The sequence below is a fragment of the Girardinichthys multiradiatus genome, chromosome 20 (assembly GCF_021462225.1).
Source record: "Girardinichthys multiradiatus isolate DD_20200921_A chromosome 20, DD_fGirMul_XY1, whole genome shotgun sequence".
NCBI classification, from domain to species: Eukaryota; Metazoa; Chordata; class Actinopteri; order Cyprinodontiformes; family Goodeidae; genus Girardinichthys; species Girardinichthys multiradiatus.
In genome coordinates, this window is record NC_061812.1 from 53,130,763 (window position 1) to 53,150,438 (window position 19,676).

Sequence of the window (19,676 nt, forward strand, 5' to 3'; positions counted from 1 at the left end):
AATTGTAAAAGATTTTGACAACCGTGTAGCATATTCATTTCACTTCACAGTTACTACTTTGTGCTGTGGTTTGTGATGTAAGAAAATATGAAAAAGTCAAAGGTTATGAATGTGTTTACAAGGTGCATTACTTTCAAAGACATACTGAAACCATCCAAACCAAACCAGCCAAACCTGAACTAAACTGGATCTACGTTTTCCTATTTTAATTTCCCCGCAGGTTGAGTCTGCTGTACAGGCCGTCCATCAGGGTCGCCGGGAGCTGCTGGAAGAAGCCTGCCACTCATACACCCGCAAACGCAGAGTTCTCATCCCTGAAGACCTGAAGCACGTCGTCGTGGATGACCAGCATGGCTTGCTGTACTGCTATGTGCCTAAAGTGGCCTGCACCAACTGGAAGAGAGTTTTAATGGTTCTGACAGGAGTCACCGGAGACCACAAAGACCCACTAGACATCCCTGCCAACGAGGCCCACATCCCAGGAAACCTCCGCACTCTGTCAGAGTACTCCACCTCCCAGATCAACCAGCGCCTGCGCTCGTACCTAAAGTTCATTTTTGTGCGCGAGCCATTCGAGCGGCTGGTGTCTGCGTACCGCAACAAATTCACGCGGAGCTACAACACAGCTTTCCATAAACGATACGGCACAAAGATTGTGCGCCGGCACAGGCCAGATCCCCACCCAGAAGCCCTGGAGAAAGGAAACGATGTCTCCTTTGAGGAGTTTGTGTATTATCTCGTGGATCCCGCAACCCAGCGAGAAGAGCCCTTCAACGAACACTGGGAGCGGGTGCATTCGCTGTGCCACCCCTGCCTCATCCACTACGACGTGGTGGGGAAATACGAGACGCTGGAGCAGGACTCCCGCTACGTGCTGCAGCTGGCCGGGGTGGACGAGCAGGTCCGCTTCCCCACCTCATCGAAAAGCACCAGGACTACAGAAGACATGGCTGCAAATTTCTTTCAGAACATCAGCCCCTTTTACCAGAAGAAGCTCTACCATCTCTATCGCATGGACTTCCTGCTCTTCAACTACTCTGTGCCAGCCTACCTCCAGTTCAGATGAGGCTGAGATATCATTCAGCCAAACGCCTGACTTGAACTTATGGTCACGTTTCTCATTCTGCAGGTTTTGTCACAGACTGCTTTTAATGGGACAACAGAGAAACATGAGCTGCAGAAAGAACCGTCCGTGTTCAGAGCGAACAGAAGTTGGCGAGGACATCTCATAACGACATCAGAGTTTCTCCCTAGTGAGGCCAAGGAGATTTTATTGGAAACATGGAGTTAACTGTTGGTCACTGGATCTGAATGTGTGAGATGCTTTGGTTTACATTCATTCCAGTTGTTTTCTGCTGTTTCAAAGGTTAATTTGCACAACAAATGATGTCCCTACAGAGTGCAGGAGCAGAAAGAACTGTTTCCATATCGTGTGTGGACAGCAAATGTCTCCAGACATGTGCCTTGGATCGTGGGCCTTACTTTGTCCCCAGGCAACAAAGACTGCTTTTCTAACTGTGATGCTTGTTCCCGTTTTTTATGTTTGGAAAAGATTTGTGTGTAACTATCATTTGTATTTATTATTTCTAGCTCTAAAAAAGCCAAACCAAACTAGATATAAGTTCTTCCACATCTTTTAAATAAATGCATTTCACCAAGATGGTCTTATCTTTTATTTCACTGAACAAATCATTTTTACAAATGCAACAAACTCTACAAATTCAACCAAGCCTCAAGTCAGGATAAACAGTTATTGACATTTTTTCCAAAAAAGCTCCACACAAAAATAAGCCATCTGATCCCAAACACTTGTTTGTGAACTGGAACAAACACACACACACACACACACAAGTTAAATACAAGAGACAGCACTCAGCAGCACTTTGATCAAGACACAGATGTACCTAATAAACATTGAACATGTTCATCCAGACTCTTACAGCATCTGGTTTATATTGACATACAGAACACTCAGTTATGAAACCTGGTCATAATACAAGCATCTGCCATCTATCATTAACAATAGGCATACATATGCACACTAAGAGGTGTTTCTAGAGAGGTGACGGTCGTGAACAGTGCACAAATATTGACAAAGGACCAAAGTACAAAAGACGTTTACGATTGGTTTAAGAGTCATACGGTTGCCTGTGTTTATGTGTAACTGTCCAGGTTTGTGCTCTAATTCAGGCCATGCAGTTATTTTAGGAGCACAGAAATAAACTGTGAGGAATCATGTTAAAACTTGGATTTAGTCGAGAATTTACCAGAGCTGATTGAAAATATTCCTGAATATTGCTTTGTTCTCTGTTTCTAGCAATGCAACGACACCTATAGTAAATATAAAGTCTAAAAGTTTTGTGTTTAGTAGTTATCAACTGCATGATTTTAAACTCTGCTCACTTTTTCTCAACACTAAAGCACCTAAATTGTAAAGTACATGAACCTTCAACGTTTCCTTTTATATATATATATATATCTTTTTTTTTTATCTACCCCCTTTAGGGCAGAACTGGAAGATCCCTGTTTTGCAACGGCTTCAAATTTCTTGCATATGTTTGGTACATCTATTTGTTATCACCTGTGCCAACTCCTTAAAGGTGACCTATTATACTTCCTTTTAAACATTTGGGATGGATCTATGGGTTATACAAAACATGTTAATTACATTTTTCACACAATTTTTCACACATATGAGATTTCACCTCCTCAGTTTCCCCTTTTTTGAGCTCCTATCAGAATTAGCTGTTTTAGGGCTCTGTCACTTTTATGCAAATTAGCTGTATTTGGCCACGCCCCCAACCAGCACTTTGTACACGAAACTTAAACTTATAAGACACAGCAATAAGTATTTAATGTCTGTCCTCTGCAGATTTGCCACGAACAGTAGGAACTGATTCTGCAAATCTTGACCTGTTCTGACGTGAGTTCTCAAAGCAGTCCGTGGTGAAGCGATTCGCAAAAACTAGTAGCGTTTTCAGCAAAGTGACTGGAACATTGCCCTCAGAAATAAAGGAAGCCATAATTGTCTTTTATCCAACAGCAGGAATGTTCATGGACACACATGGATCTTTGCAGCAAACAACAGAACATCTGACTTTGAGGGTTGCCATTGTAAAGCGGGTCTAAGGTAAAACCAGCTGGAGAGACAAAATCAAGTGGGTGGAGCTCCGTTTCTGTTGCTAGTCGGGTAAATCTGGTAACGTTGCTAGGTGCCAATGTAATTATGACGTCACAATTACGCAGCTTTTGAAAGCGCGCGCTTTCTAGAAAAAATAAAACTATAGCCAAAGAAATTGCTGAATATTTTGTGTGTGTGTTTGGACTGTTTGCAGAAGCATTAGAGACCCAAATGGAAGATTAAAAACAATTAAAAAGTGAAGTTTTGCATTATAGGCCCCCTTTAAGCCTCCTTAATCCTTTCAACTGCATATTGTTGGTTCTATTTATTACTCTTTGGTTGCTGGTAGATTCTCAGTCAGATTGAGATTCAGGCTTTTATTCATCCAAAATATTTAATTCTCCCCTTAAAACCACCAAGAACCAACATTTAGCAGAATGTGTCTTACCTCCTCTGGAAAAGGTTCTCAGGAATTTAGCATTTAGCACCATGATTCATAATACATGTCCAAGGTTCTGGTAATAATTAACAGCCTCATATAATGATACTACCACCCCCATGCATTATTTAATCATATGCCATATTTAGGGCGATTTTTGGGGGTAGAACAGCTCTCCGAAGACTCCAGATATGACCACCCCTACACAGTTTAGTAAATTAGGACAAAATTGTAGTTTTGTTGTTACTCATTATGTGATAGAAATGAACATTCCATAAGAACCTTTTCCCCAACAGTGAAGCATGATTGTGGTACAATTATGGCTTGATTTATAGTCAAATTGTACCACCTCTAATCATCTCCTTTTCTGCAGTGAGAAGTAAGCTGACAAAAGCAGTCACTCGTCTATCTGTTTCATTGTCTTTCTGCTGGAGTCACAGTAAGCTCAGCGCCGTGCTTCAGTCTAACAGGAGGGGAGATACTGGGACTGAATGAGTGCATACTAAATGTTTCAAAGTCCAGTCCCATTAGAGCTGGCCATCATGAGGAATCTCAAGGTCAGGGCTAAGAAACCAGTTCCCAGCAGGTCCCCCAGAGCTGTGAGGTAGGGGATGGAGTAGTTGTCTGGATCCAAGCTCCTCCTCCACAGCCAGCAGACCATCAGGGCAGCAGAGTAGAGCAGAATCACCACCTGGGTAGGGTCAACACTTGGATATGTTTTAAAGAAGAACACTGAAGGGTTTCTGATATCCTGTGTGAATATCAACTTTTTCTTTTATTTCTTGCAGGGAAATGTTTCAGACCTGAAGCAGAGCTGCACATAGGTAGCAGATGATGAAGGTAGGTGTCATGGGGGCATGGCCTCCTTGTAGTAGCTGGACTGTGTACAGGAAGAGGAGGTGACCCGGCACTACAAGGGAGACCAGTACTCTGGCTGATTTAGAGTTCACGTCTGGATGAACGAAAGAGAAGCGGAAATCCTTTCCTTTTCCATTACATACAATCACAGACACTCGCAGCTAAGGAGTCAGAACATGGGTAGTATCTCCAGTTTTCCTAACATGTATGGTTTTGGGCTGTGGGAGGAAGGCCATGACTGACCACAGTATACAGCCCACAAACTCCAGAATCCTGATTTGTTCTGCCACAGTCCACTTCTCCTGCGTGTGACAGTACATCTCAGACTCATCGCAGGACAACTGAAATATTAGTCTCATGTTTTCACGTTAACAATGCTGTCTCGTAGAAACATATGAACACATTTTTCTTTCTTTTTTACAGATTTGATGGTAAGCATCAGACCTTCTCCGTTCTTTGCTCCACCTAAGAGTTCAGAGTGCATCCTGCTTTTCTACCAAATGATGATAATTAGCTCTGGATTGTTTTTAAAAACGTTTTTCTAATTTTCTAAGAAATAAAATATAAAGTGCCTTACAAAAGATTTCACAGCCCTTGAATGTTTTACTGTTACAACCAAAAACAAGGTGCTTTGTTGGGATTTAAATCAATATTCCAAGTGCTGCTAGAAGGTGAGCCTTTGTTGCATCTTCCTATCTATTTTGCACAGTGCATGATGCTGCCACCACCATGTTTCATGGGATGGTTATGTTCCTGGTGGAGGGCAGTGTTTGTTTTCTGACATGTAGAGTTCTGCTTGTAGTCTTAAAACGTCCATTTTGGTGTCATCTGACCAGATCTGACAAACATATCTGCAGTGTCCCCTACCTGCAAACTGCAAATGGGGCTTTTTAAAGCTTTCTTCTTTCAACTCTTTCATACAGATTTGTGTAATGCATGACCAATAGTTGTGCTGTCAACAGATTCTCCCACCTGAGCTGTGGATCTCTGCAGCTCCTCCAGAGTCACCATGGCCCTTTTGGCTTCTTCTCTGATTAAGGTTCTCCTTACACGCTATACGTTTAAGTGGACGTCCATGTCTTGGTAGATTTCCAGTTGTGCCCCACACTTTCCATCTTCAGGTGATGGATTGATCAGAACTGTGTTAGATGTTTAAAGTTTGGGATATTAATTTATAGCCTAACTCTGCTCTAAACTTCTCCACAGCCTTATTGTTGACCTGTCTGCTGTGTTCCTTGGTTTTCATGATGCTGTTTGTTCACCAATGTTCTCTAACACTCCTCTGAGGCGTTCACAGAGCAGCTGGATTTATACTGAGATTAAATTACACACAGATGGACTCTATTTACCAAGTCAATTGTTTGCACTGGATTTTATTTTTGAGAAATCAGATTAAAGGAGGCTAAACACAAATACACGCCACAAATTTCTTATGTTTATTCGTGAAAAACTATGTCTCATTTCCCCTTTACAATTATGTGCCGTTTTCTGTTGATCTAACATATAAAGTTTTCAGTTCCAAAGTTCAAGGGGTGTGAATATTTTTTGTAAGGCACTGTAAATAATGAGCCTGAACATGGAATTTATGTCACAACTAATATGAATGACAGCTTTTTTCAACATAAAACATAGTATTGAGTTGGTCTGGTTTTGAAGGTACATTTTCCATGCAGACCCAGCACTTTTTCAATGGAATATTTTTGTTTCATTTAACCTGAGGAGAAGAAGGTGGCACAGGGTCCAGGACAGTCGGCTCTCATTTTAAATGGAAGAGCTCCAGGAACACTCCAGTAATGGACGTACGTAGACATCCTGCTCGCCTGGATGGCCACAAGATTTCCTCCAACACCTGAATAGAATAAAATAGAATAAAAATAGAAAGGCAGTCATCATTTCTTATGAAAAAAAAGAGGATACAAAACAGAACTCGGTGATAACAGTAAAATAGGATTAATTCAGCAGGTGCTGCATTTCAATGTCTCTAAACAAATCTATCATACTCATGATCCTTTATGAAGAAAAACTACATCTGTTGAAACAAGGTCCTGGTTTAATATGGGAGTGATTTTAAACGCTGAGCACAGACTGCAGAGTCAACAAACGTAGAAAAAAAACGAGTCTGTATCCAAAAAATCACTTTACTGGAAATCTATTCCACATCTTTTCCTGATTCTGTTTCCCATGGCTCCTTTTTTCCTCAGACTGTCTGGAAAGGCATTGTCCTGTTTGTGCCGTATTTCTCAGCAGCCTTCTCAGGCTGATTCTGTGAGCAGCACAGCAACTACTCTTTGCCCACAGAGCTTTGAACCAAGACGGATCATTTGAACAAAACAGGGGAAGTGTTTCTGGTCAACAAGGCATGAGAGGAGAGCCCTGCATTGGAATGCAAATGGACTTCCTGGACTGGGGTGGCTCAGAGGCTGGCAGAGATGGAGCAGAAGCGGGAGTCGGTGAATGCATAGTTGGCATTCTGATCAGGCTTGTGGTTTATGTAAAGACTGTTGTTATTCCTCTCTGCTTAGTATGCCGCTTTGTGGTCCGCAGGATTTCGGTCAGAGGGGATCTGGTCCTCTACGCCTCTCTGAGGCTCCTTTGACATGGAGGCCACTCAGACTTCAAAAGCACTTTCATTCCTTATGGTTGAGGAAGGGCACAGATTTGAAGCGGAGCTCAGCCTCGGCATGTCTTACAGGTTTATGGTTAGGCTCTGTAAATCATGAAAAACTGCAAATCCCATTATTCATAAAAGGATTTACTGTTACCTTCCATCATGGGTCAATAATTTCCTTGTGTCATCAGCAGGTATGTCACATTCCCCCTTTACTGGCGGTTATTAAGCAAATAATGGAGCTTAAAGGCAACTCTAAAGACGGAAACATCATCATTATGAATCCCAGCCCTTCACCCTCAGGATAACTTGTCAGTAATTTAGAGAAAGTTTAAGTGTGCAGAGTTATTGACCTAAATTCATTTTTTATCACAATCAAACGGATTATTTGCATAATATTATTTAGTTTAAAGAAAATAATCAACCTATCACTCAAATCTCTGAAGACCCATATTATGGAGGATGGGTGCTGACTGAAACACATTAATCCTAAGTAACTCTTAATGTTACTACTTCAAAAAGATGGATTTTGGTCAAATACAGGAGAACAGAGCATTCTATCTGTCAAACATGTGGGATAATAACTTTTCCAGGGGTGGTGGTGTGCAAGCTTTATCAAGCAGCACACAACAAACTGACTCAAGATTTATAAGTGGTTTATAAGAGAAGGCAGCCAATGAATCATTGCTGAAAGAACTATGGTGGTGATTAGTAGCAACATCTGTAGAGATGTCAAACTATTCCCTTTTTTTAAGAATGATCTCCCTAATAGTTGCCACAGTGGAAAAACTATGAATATGACAAAACAAGCCCCTATCTGATGTTTTAGGTTTACTATCTGCTAGCCCTGCTAGCTTGAATTTTAAACAAAAATCCGATTCAGCTGTTATGTTTGGATGTATTCTACAATAGCAGTGCTACAGCTAGCATTTCTGGTTATGAAAAGATGTGGTCCACTTTGCTGCACTTTACTTTTCATATCAAGTTGCTGCTGAGTTAATTAAGTCGCTAGCTTTCATTTGTCCACAGGCCCCTACTTCTCACCTCTAGGCCTTGGAATGAACATTTTTTATGTTTATGTAAAAACATTGGAGAATCAGCTTCAGCAGTCCTTTTTTTCTTTGTTTTCTGCAGCACTCGTGGCCTTTATTTTTGCTATATTTTCAAAGTAGGCAGACAGGAAGTGGGCTGGAGAGAAGGGGAATACATGCAGCACAGGTCTCCAGGAGCTGCATGTATGGCATCAAGGGTTGAGGCCTCCATGTGTCGGTCACACGCTCTACTGCGATACCCCCACCCTGCCATTTTTTTATTTCTATTGTCAAAGCGACTGATTAATATTTTAAGTGTAAAGTTAAGTTGGCAGCCTATATATTATTCCGCCATCAGGCCCTGGAAACTCCCTTATTAACACTATAATTTGACAGATCTTATATCTTTGAGCTTCACTTAAATAATTTTAGCAAGCCTTTTTGGAGATCTTTATCTATATCTATTATTTATTGAGACAAATGGTAACATATCTTAGGTTTTTGTCATTTCTCTTGTTAACCTATTCTGAAATTTATCTGTGAAACAAAACTAAATCTCCATAAAGAGAGTACCAAGTTGAGGAATGAGTGACAAAAACCAAAGTGAATACATTTTTTAAAATAAAAGTAAGGTGATAATACATTCCTAACAACAAAATAGTGTAATTTATGCTGATCTGTCAATGGTTTTGCTGATTTGTGAGGGAGGTTAAAGGGTTTAAACTTTGTCTTGTACTTTTAAATAAGGAAAGATCTTTTTTACTCACCGTTGATGATGGGAGTGAACACAGCCATGCCTTCAAAGTTGGGGTTGCTCGCAGTTTTATCCAGAATCAGACCGCCGATACTAATGCGATAAAAACATTACACATGAGTCGAAATTAAATAGTTTTATTAAATAACAATTTGAGTCCTAAACTTAGAATTTGAATGTAAAAATGTAAATCTCTGTCTTTTTCATGGACAAAGATTTGATGCACTGAAAACTTCAGGATCAATTTGAGGAGGAAATTGTTTTCATTAACTTGTGTTTGAACTACTTAGCTTTTGTAGTTTTTAAAAATAGCTTATCTGCAAAAAATGTCACTGAAGTAATGCAATCTTTTAAGATTTTGCAAATTCTACAGGAGATTATTTGGTGAGGGTTATAAAATTGGGAATAAAAAGAGCATCCTCCAAGCGATTACAAGGTCCTGCTTAACAGGTTCTTCTAAATCCTGCAGCTATATCAGAGAATGCAACCTTAAACCACCAAACGTACTGTCCGTTAGTTCATCTCAGGCAGCCTAAAAGTCAAGAGGTGTTACACTAGTCAGTGTTTTCTCTTGCTTCCGAGAAAATGGTGGCAAAAGATACTGTTTCCCAGTCAGCTGGGTCTAAGATTAGGAACATTTGCAACAAAATAGAAATGGAAAGTAAAACAGGACAATCCAGGTAGACCAAGAAAGAAATCAAAGCATCAGGAGAGAAATCTCAGCAATATGGCAACATGAAATAAAAACACATACAACAAAAGACATGAAAGTCTATAGACCCTCACAGATCAAAGTTCAAAGACAGGCTGCTCTATTTGCACGTATGCACTGTTCTACCGCTGCGGTCTTTGCTTTGTACTGTGTACGGCTGCACGATTTTAGAAAATTGTGTGATCATGTTAAAATAGGTAAATATTGCAATGACAATATCGGTTTTGATAAAGCCAATCATTTGTCATTCCTCTCTTTCTCATCCGTACTTCCACCTCCAATTCTTTGAGCTTTAGTTTCTCAGCCACCATCATCTGAGTAAAGAGAGACCCCTTCCAACAGCTGGATATAACCAACAATTATTTTACTCCAATGGCTCCTTTACCATATTCTGTAATAATATATTGTGCAGCTCTAACGGTTGGAACATTTAATTGGTGCCATCATTTTATAATATATAAAAATGCAAGAATATTAAGCTGTTAATAATAAGCTATTAAGCTGAAAAATTGTGGGTCATTCTTGATATTTTTTTAAACCAAATAAAACAGTTGGCTAAACGTGTAGCAAAGCAGGAATTCCATGTTTTTCCAGGGTTTGGCATGTTTTATATGTACAGACTGATGTTTACAAGCATTGAATTCTGTTAATTATGATGATTTTCCACCTGCAGTTAATTAAAACACGACATGTAAGATTATTAATATTACATCAGACCAAAAGAAAAACAAACATTTTAATGCAGAAATTTTAACAACATTTTAACAAAAGGTACTTCAAACGAGCCTCATCGGAACACATATTCTAATTTATTAAATATGACTGTAAATATACTGTATATATTATTTTGTGTCTGTTAGACTAGACATGAGTCATTACTTCCTTCATTTTTTGGAAGTTGGGTTTGCCATTTAAAAAGCTCATGAATCAATCTTGGTGCTCACATGAGGAAAGGTTAAAATGACTGGTCACTGGTAGTCCCACCTGCTGATTGACATGGCCAAAATAACCGGCTGCCAGCCTGACTTTAGGAGTTCTCTGATTGGTGGACTGCGGCTGGCCATGATGACCCAGACAGGGATAAGGAGTAGGAAGAAGCCACACACCATGGAGGGCAGGTACCACACGTCTGGGGGGCAGCAAAACAAAGCCCAAGCCAAATAATCAACACTTTGCTGTTTGAATAGGATTCACATTCAGTGGACAGTGAAGACACCATTCTGGCTGTGATAATGCAGCTTTTTCTGGATCTCAGCAAGAAGTTAAAATGGATTTTGCTGCCCTCCTCTGGATTGAAACACACCCAAAGTAAAGAAACATTGAACATCTAGCTGCATTAAAATGTATTTATTCTATTTTTGTAACACGATTGTTTGTATCACAGAAAGTCCCTTTAGCTACTCTGCATCTGTGATATTTTTGTTCTTTAAGGTAAGTTTTCTCTGACCTCTGTAGGTGAAGAAGAAGCTGCTGACACCAGCGAGCAAGGACAGGGTGATGAGGTCACCGAGGCTGGCAGCAATGGGCGTGGCCACATTATCTGGGTTGACGCCCACCTTTCTGGAGCCAATAATTACCGCCACCACCACCAGCCCTGTAACAGCACACAGGAAAGCCATCAAATCATGAAAGTGTGTTATATTCTGTATATTTTTCAACACATTCTGCAACAGTTTGTCTTCAGCTGACCCAAAGCGAGCGCAGCGATGAAAGCAGTGGTGATGCTGCTGGCACACAAGATGGCAGCCTGGATACCATCTACTCTCTCTCTGGTCAGACAACCGAGAACCACAGCAGCTACGGCTGCCAGGAAGCCCACAACTGTGGCCTGCACCTGGGGACAAATTTTACACGACATTAAATATGAAGTACAACTTAACACATGAGGGAAGGAACCACAAACCTGTGTGCTTGGTGATCATTCATCAAGAGGTTATAATTAGCTCCTGTTGGCTAACAAAGGCTAACTGGTTGCAACTGGAAGCAGCTGTTGAGGTCAGGGTCAAGTTGAAGAAAACTTCATGGAAGCTGACCAATAGGTGCCACACAGATAGAACTAACATCATCTGTCCTTAAAGAAACTGACTAATAAAATGTAACTCTTTATTTCTACAAAAATATTAACCATTTTACACATTAAACATAAACTCATATACTTAATTCTGTCAGGGTTATTTGCTTCATATTGAAGTGTTTACAGTTAGCAGATTATTTATTTGAAAAGTCTGATCAAACCTGGACTGAGACATGAGCAAACCGGGCCAAGAGCAGCTGGCTGAAGACATTTCTGGAGCTCCGCTGGTTGGACAGAACACGTCAAAAACGTGATCTTGTAATGTGAGGAGCTCCGCAGTTAGTCTACTCTATCTAAGAATCCTCCTGATGTCAGCATCCTACATATCCACCCATTCACCTCTTAACTTTTTACTTATAAAACTTTATTGAACATTTACACAAAAAAGCCAGCTATTCATGAGTTAAAGTGATCCATCTAAGCAATGCCACAACTTAAACACTAAAACTGTAAGTATATTCTAATATAAAATGTACAAAACAAGTAAACTGCCCACAAAAGACAACTGTATTAAACTGTGGGTTCTGGGTACCATTATGTGCATTTTTGAGTTTTCATTGTTGTACATCTTTATATAATATAATTTCATTGAGAAAGATAATGAAATATTCTTCTTCCTTTTAATTGTATCTAATCTCTTATTTTCCACTGAAAAGCAATTTGACAATGCATTCCTTTGCAGAGAGAACAGAGCAGAAATGTAATACAATAAAGTGTCTTTCATTTCTTACAGCAGGTAGGTAACAAGTAAATCAGTTCATTTATTATAAAACTAGATTCCCTCATTCTGAAGATATCAATGAACTTGTAGACCATCTCCCTTCAGATATCAGCACAGGGGGGAGGACTGTGTTTTATGTTTTATTTTTTAATGAAATTAAATAAAGTTAATCAGTAATTTGAACATGTCATGGAAACTCTCAAACGGGTGACAGTTTAGAGCACATGCTAGTAGGTGGCACTAATAAAAGACATGCTCAAAATTTGGACAAGCTTTAAGTTTATCTCATAAATAATTATGATTTGAAAAGTGTTGATTAAATTTTTTGTTTTTGTCATCTTGAGGGTTTAGGGCATTTCTGTGTTCCATGTGAGGTTGTTGTTTTATTCTGGAATAACTTTTAATGTTGGCTTTAATCTACAGCCTGTTACTTCAGTTGTAACAGTCATCAATGTAATGTGTGAGATGGAAAGCACAAATAAATATTTGGAATTTATGATAAATTTCATTCATTTGGAAAATATTCAGAAATGTCAATCTTTTAAACTTAGTCCTATTCGTTCATTATTTACTTCATTCATTATTATTATTTTCATTATTTTAAATGTATGATTGTCTCTAATTGGTCTTGTTTTTTTAATCTCTGCAGGACTGTAATTGGTTAGTTGACCACAACTAGAGCAGACTGACCCAGTCTTTACTCGGCTGGGAATCCGGGCTAAAATCAGGCCAAAAACTCTGTTGTATGTGCCCAGCTTAAGGTCTCCTTAAAACTTTGGGTCACTCCTGTATCTGATCATATGATTTGAATGGTAAATCTGTCCATTTTTGCCCTAAACTAACAAAGCTTATGTAAATCTAGCTTCTCCTAGTGTTTTTTATTATATTCAGAGGCCCAAATCTTCCTAAGAAATCCATTCGAATAACAACTGGAGGAATTTTCCCATCTGAGCTGCTATATTGGACTGTTTTGAAATGTAACGATGCCAGCAGAGCTTCTGGAGCCAAATGAAGTTGTCATGGTGCCTGCTGTTAAATGCTGTTCTTGGGTTAGGGATTAGGTTTAGGACTAAGCTGTGAAATGGGTTTAGGTCAGGGTTAGGCCATAGAAATAAATGAAAATGAATGAAAGTCAGTCAAAAGTCCTAATAAAGACGGTAAAACACGGATGCGCGCGTGTGTATGTGTGTGTGTGTGTTCCTTTCTTGGCATCACAGTGAGAACCATTTTCCCAATTTCACCATCTAATTGAGGACCATTTGTACCAAAGTGAGGACATTTTGCTGGTCCTCACGACCTATTTTGCTAACGGTTAGGTTTAGGACTAAGATGTGAATTGAGTTTAGGTTAAGGTTAGGGTTAGGCATGCACTGGTAATAGTTAGGTTTAGGGTTATTGTCAGGGTTAGGTGCATAGAAAGGGTTGAAAATGACTGAAAATCAATGGAAGTCAACACATGGTCCTCACTACATATAGCAAAACAAGAGTGTGTGTGTGTGTGTGTGTGTGTGTGTGTGTGTGTATGCGTTTGTGTCAGTGCAGCGCCACCTGAAAGAGGGCCATGTTGCAGAACACCATCCTCCACTGCTGCTGGGCCTCGTCCATCTGTCCGGTGTTGGCCTGCGGATGGGAACAGCTTTTATTCACATCGGGTATCATTATGGAAACTTGTCAAAGTGCCAAATGTCTCACATTTTACCAAAGACTGTCAACATCAATTTCAGAACATATTATTTTTGCAATGTGCATGTTTTGTGTGTAGTGTTTTTGCACTCACTGCTGTTGACAGCCTGGATGTTAGTGTCATTTCTAGATTTCCCTTCAGCCCCACCAGAGCTGGCACCAAGATAAACACCTCAGAGATCTCTTGGAACACCTCCCAGTGCTGAAAAACAACATGGATGGGTTTTTATTAGCAATGCTGATATGTATCATGGTGACAAAAGTAACATTTCTAGCCTTTCTTTAGAGATCAATGCACAGTTTAAACCAGATGTCTACATTCGCTGTAGAAACAGTGACAACCTGACATTTAATCAGACTAATATTTGCCTGTTTTTGGTCAGTTAAGAATAACACAAATGCTTCTATTTGCTAAATGCCAGAATAATGACAGAGATTTTGTACTTTCTTCAAATTCAGACGTTTATATACCTTTCTGTAGTGTTTGGTAGAGTTGTCTTATAAACTCTATTACCTTCCACAGGTTTCTTAGAATAGTTTCTGGCCCATTCCTTCTAACAGAACTGGTGTAACTTTTCTGTCCTTCAGCCACTTTATGCTGTACTGTTTCATACCAACTTTATTTATAAAGCACCTTAAAACAACCACATAACTGTATTCTAAAAACACATATTAAAAGAACAACAAGAATTCAATCTGGTCACAAATAAGGTCACATTTTGTCACACTAAGGTTGAAAGCTAAATAATAAAAATTCGTTTTAAGATCAGACAGTAGAGAAGCTTCTCTAATTTGCAGGGGTCGGTTATTCCATGCTTGGGAAGGCCCTTTCGCCTCGTAGCTTCATCCTAGACCTCGGTACCTGCACTGTTTGGCAGACCTGAGGGAATTTCCACAAATTATTCTTTTCTCGTGATGTTATGTTTAGGAAAATGCTCTAGACAAGTAATGGTCTTCATGGCTAAACAATTTAGTTTAGTCACCTAAACCAGGTCATCTCAAGAACACAGAACCCGCCTCCTTCCTGAACACCATGATGGCTGAACATTCCTAGAACCAGAGTTGGTGGAGGTCCACAGTTCACTTTCTGATATCTTGGCTGATTTCTGTATCTTTTTCCACAGTGTCACAAAGGAAGGCAGTGTGTTTGAGGTGTTGCCCTAAGATACAACCAATTAACTCAAATGTTGTCAACGCATATCAGAAGCTTACAAAGCCTGAACCTTCAGAGGAACATAAAGACAGTAACAAGGTCGACCTTCTATCACCTAAAGAACATCTCCAGAATTAAAGGACTAATGTCTCAGCAGGACCTTGAAAAACTAATTCATGCGTTCATCTTTAGTAGAATTGATTACTGCAACGGTGTCTTCACAGGTCTGCCTAAAAAGTGGATCAGACAGCTGCAGTTGATCCAGAACGCTGCTGCCCGCGTCCTCACTAGAACTAAGAAAGAGGAGCACATCGGCCCGGTTCTAAAGTCCCTACACTGGTTCCCTGTAGCTCAGAGAATAGACTTTAAAATACTTCTGTTAGTCTATAAATCACTGAATGGCTTAGCACCAAAATACATTACAGACTTGTTGTCAGTGTATCAACCACCCAGACCTCTCAGGTCTTCTGGCTCAAATCTACTCTGCAGAACCAGAACCAGAACCAAACATGGAGAAGCAGCTTTTAGTTCTTAAGCTCCACTAATTTGGAATAAACTCCCAGAAAACTGTAAAAGCGCTGAAACCCTAAATTGCTTCAAATGAAGATTAAAAACTTATTTGTTTAGAGTGGCCTTTGACTGGGCCATCTAAACATTGTTAGTTTAGTTTTTAGTCCAATTTTCCTTTCATTTTCTTATCCATCGTTTTATTATTATTATTTTTATTTTTAATTATTTTATTTTTTAATTCGTTTTTAATTTTAATTAATAATTTTTATTCTGTTTAATTATTTGTGTTTGTTAATTATTTAATTACCTTTATGCCACTGCAATGTACTTTTTCTATTATGTCCCTTTTTCTTTTTTTCATGTACAGTACTTTGAATTGTCTATTGCTACTGAAATGTGCTTTATAAATAAACTGGCCTTGCCTTAATGGGACAAGAGTCAACTGGGAATAAGTTCTATTAGCTTCTTCTCCAGAGAGAGGGATGTATGTGTGTAAGTTACACATTATGTCCAGTTTGTATTAAGATGTTAATAGAAGAGTGGTTCTGAAGAGGAAGAGCCCGTTTCTAGTGTGTGGTGCCGTTCTAAAATACAAAATAAACTCACCTTAAACCTTGCCTTTCAACCAAACATGCAGCACCCATTAGTAGTTTTAGAAAACAATGAACGGAAGTCCCAGTCCTGTGGTCATGATTGTGATCATTTTTGTGGATTGTGGAACTTGTTATATAGTATGAAGCACTAGTTTGAATCCTGGTAAGATATGTAGGTACAGCGTTTCTGATTTCTTTTTCTTCATACCGCACAAGTTCACCAGATAAGACACCGGTCATGACTGACAGTGAAAACATGACATGCTGCTCTGTATTCATGTAAAATCACAAACACGCTCCCTGAAATATTATAATCCATACTTGCACTTCGTCCATGACCATCCCAGCTGCCATCATTCCCAGCCCAGACACCAGGTAAGGGAGCAGGACCTGTTTCATAATGCTCCAGGAGTTTTCTAGTAGGAGGTTGTGGGCTGAGCGAGTTAGTTTGCAGGTGAAGCCCCTCAGCTTCTTCCCCTGGAAGCGGAGTTCCAGAACCAGATGTGTCACCACCATAGCTGACAGATTTTAACCCATCGTTGCCTTGAGGCTCAGCTCTAGCCTGAGGCTGAGGTGGTGTATCCCATTTCCTGTTTACAGCAGGAACTGTTACCTCCACTCAGACACGTTTTGTGTTACATTTGATGGTTCCTGGCCCAGAGGATGTTTCTTTAGAAAACATGGAACAAAGATACTCATTTAGTTTGGTTCAGGTCTAACTCAGACAGATCCTCAGTGGAGGGCATGGATCACTTCATCCACTTTGGTGGAGTACACACAAACACACCCACACAAACGTCCACTTAATGCAGGTCTGTTTGGCATCTTCTGACACTCTTTGCAGCTGACAGACCCTCTCTCTCTCTCTTACACACTCTCTCACACACACACACACACACACTCTCTCACACACACACACACACACAGACCCCTCCTTTCCTCCTTCACGCCTCACTCTTCAGCAGCCTGGAGGCCGAGGTGGAACGTTGGAAGCCAGGTCTCTCTCGGGCCCTGAAGAGGGTCCACCTCCTCTGGAACAGGGACATCCAAAACGCCAAGAGCTTCCTCTCAACCCTCCTGTTCTGCCACTCCTTCTCCTCCTTTTCTCTCCACATCTCCCTCTCTTTGTCCACAATACTGTTATGTCCTGTTGGAGTCTGTCCACTGCATTGAAGTCCCTTCTTCATTTTGATGAGGTCGGTCCAGACTGTGATCTTCTTGTTAACAGGTGTTGAGATGCTGGAAGCTTCTCCAAAGGGGCAAAAGAGGCGTTGTGTGTCTCTCTGTTAGGGTTTCCCTCAAATTCTGAAAAGACAGATGACCGATGACAACGTTTTGTTGTGGAGAGGAAGGTGAGGGCAAGTCAGACAGCATGGGTGTTTGAAGGAGGAGGATAAGAGACACTTTTCCTCTTCAGCATGGTGGACCCCACTATATGAGTGCTCTTTCTCTCCTGGTTCCTTTGGAAACTACTTCAGAGGATACTGCAGCTGTACTCTCTTTTGTTTGATAGCTCCTCCTCTCCCTGCAGCTCGACGACCTTGCTGAGAGCTGCTGACGCACTCCGAGCAGCAGGTGCTGTACCTGTCGCCGACACGTGGTGCTGCTGCTGTCTGGGAAGGACACGGTTTATTCTGCTTGATTGGAGGGAGGGACACACACACAGCCCCTATCTGTTATCCCTTTGTCCAAGATCAGCTGTATTTCTTATATACCCTTCTGCCACTTCAGGTGCAACAGGACGATGAAAGGTAAACTAGTTCTGGCAACTTGAATCCACTTCTGACATTTGCCCACTCTTTTGTTCATACTACACTGCAACAGTGTGTAATGTTTGATGTAACTCACAAAAAGCCTGTGCAGAATGCTCAGCAGGAGCCCTTTCTAAAACTCCTCACAGACAAACACAAGGACAGTGACTCAGCTGAAAATTGTCCTTGAGACAGGACTCTTCTCACTGCAGCTCCACCTTCTGACTCGACAGACAGACACAGCTCATAAATACAGACAATAACACACCACATATGATAGTATCCATCCTTTTTTTTTAACCATTTGTCATATTACAACCACAAACTAAAATCTACTGTATTTTTTTTAGATCTTTTGTGATAGACCAGCATGCCAGTAGACATGTAGTGCATAATAGTAGAGTAGAAAAGGAAAGATACATGGTTTAAAACATTTTTTATAAATACAAATCTGAAAAATATGCCATGCATCTATATTCAACCTCCTTTTTTCTGACACCCCTACATAAAACCCAGTGCAACCAGTTACACTTAATTCAATTCGATTCAAATTCAAAGATACTTTATTGATCCCTGAGGGGAAATTAGAATTCCAGTACAACCCATCCAAACATACATCATGACACAAGACAAGGGGAGACGGGTCACCGAGGCTTTGCTGCCCACTCACAGGCGCTGCCCTTGCTAGATGAGAAAAGAGGCCACATTACGTAAGTAGAGGAAAAAAATCATATTTCACACTTTATCCTTAACAGGATACAGATTGAGATTGTAAAAAACCTCAGAACAAAGAAGCAACAAGTTGACAAAACAACATCATGCTGGGAACGGTGAAGGTGGTGTGAAGGGTGCATGTGTTTATCTTGAGCATGTGTGTGTGTGTGTGCAAGTGAGTCCATGAAGTACTGTCCCAGAGGCCATTGTCCTTGATGGTTCGTTGGAAGGTTCATCAACCGGCCACAAAGTTCTGAGCAGGTCCACAGGTGTCCTCAGGGAAGAGAGGAGGCAGAGGGAGCAGAGCGTCATGGTTACATAACTTCCAGGAGAAGTTGAAGATAACCAGCCATCAAGGCCGTGTAGGGGAGCCAGATTCAGAAAAACAATCATTATTTGGGTTAGGCTGACTCTTAATTTTCCGTCAGCCTTGAGAGTCTCGCTGGTGCTTCTCAAAGGTGAATCCAAACAGCCAAATTCCTGGTCTTTCTGCCAGATCCAAGCGAACAACTTTCTCCAAGATTTATCCCATTTCACCCCTGAGTCCAGGAACCGCAACCCGCTTGCGATCCTGTGTAAGGATCACATCCAGTCTGCGATTCAGCTCACGTAACATCTCAGTCTGAGCGTTGATCGCTCTGAAGATCCCATCATACATGCCAGGCAGCCTTACAATTGCCAGAACAGCTGCTGACATTCTCCGAATTTCTCGATATGCCAGGTAACCGCTGACTCCAAAAAGCAGAAATCCTGATATCAAACATCCAATTATATACACATCTTCCACATCCTCGACTGACATTATCGACAAACACACAATCCTCCACTTCTGACAGGAGTCCATCGTGTATCAAATACTGGAGGAGAAAGGCTACTGCTGTTTTGTGAGCACAAGTTTGAATGGTTTCCAGATCTCCCTGGACTCAGTTGGCAAAGGAGTTCATTGTGTATCCA

At 40.6% G+C, this 19,676-nt stretch overlaps 2 protein-coding genes across 4 annotated transcripts in view; one reads left to right on the forward strand and one right to left on the reverse strand.

The window, feature by feature from the left end:
• Nucleotides 1-1,658, forward strand: part of LOC124856661 (carbohydrate sulfotransferase 11-like) — a 34,673-nt gene extending 33,015 nt beyond the window's left edge. For both annotated transcript variants that reach the window (XM_047347363.1, XM_047347362.1), the window contains one exon: nt 221-1,658. In XM_047347363.1, coding sequence (XP_047203319.1) covers nt 221-1,066 — 846 coding nt within the window. In that variant the 3' untranslated portion in view covers nt 1,067-1,658. The remainder of the gene's footprint in view (nt 1-220) is intronic.
• LOC124856659 (solute carrier family 41 member 1-like) lies at nt 1,659-17,896 on the reverse strand. 2 transcript variants are annotated; one of them, XM_047347360.1, is made up of 10 exons: nt 16,579-17,896; nt 14,096-14,203; nt 13,867-13,938; nt 11,213-11,357; nt 10,971-11,117; nt 10,508-10,652; nt 8,825-8,904; nt 6,133-6,267; nt 4,364-4,512; nt 1,659-4,251 (listed from the first exon to the last, which is right to left on the reverse strand). In XM_047347360.1, exons 1-10 carry the CDS (start codon nt 16,771-16,773, stop codon nt 4,072-4,074), a joined length of 1,356 nt encoding a protein of 451 aa, XP_047203316.1. In that variant the 5' UTR covers nt 16,774-17,896; the 3' UTR covers nt 1,659-4,071. The 2 variants fall into 2 exon arrangements, with proteins under 2 accessions (XP_047203316.1, XP_047203317.1); XM_047347361.1 differs by having other exon boundaries at nt 16,271-16,704.
• Nucleotides 17,897-19,676: the final 1,780 nt, after the last annotated feature.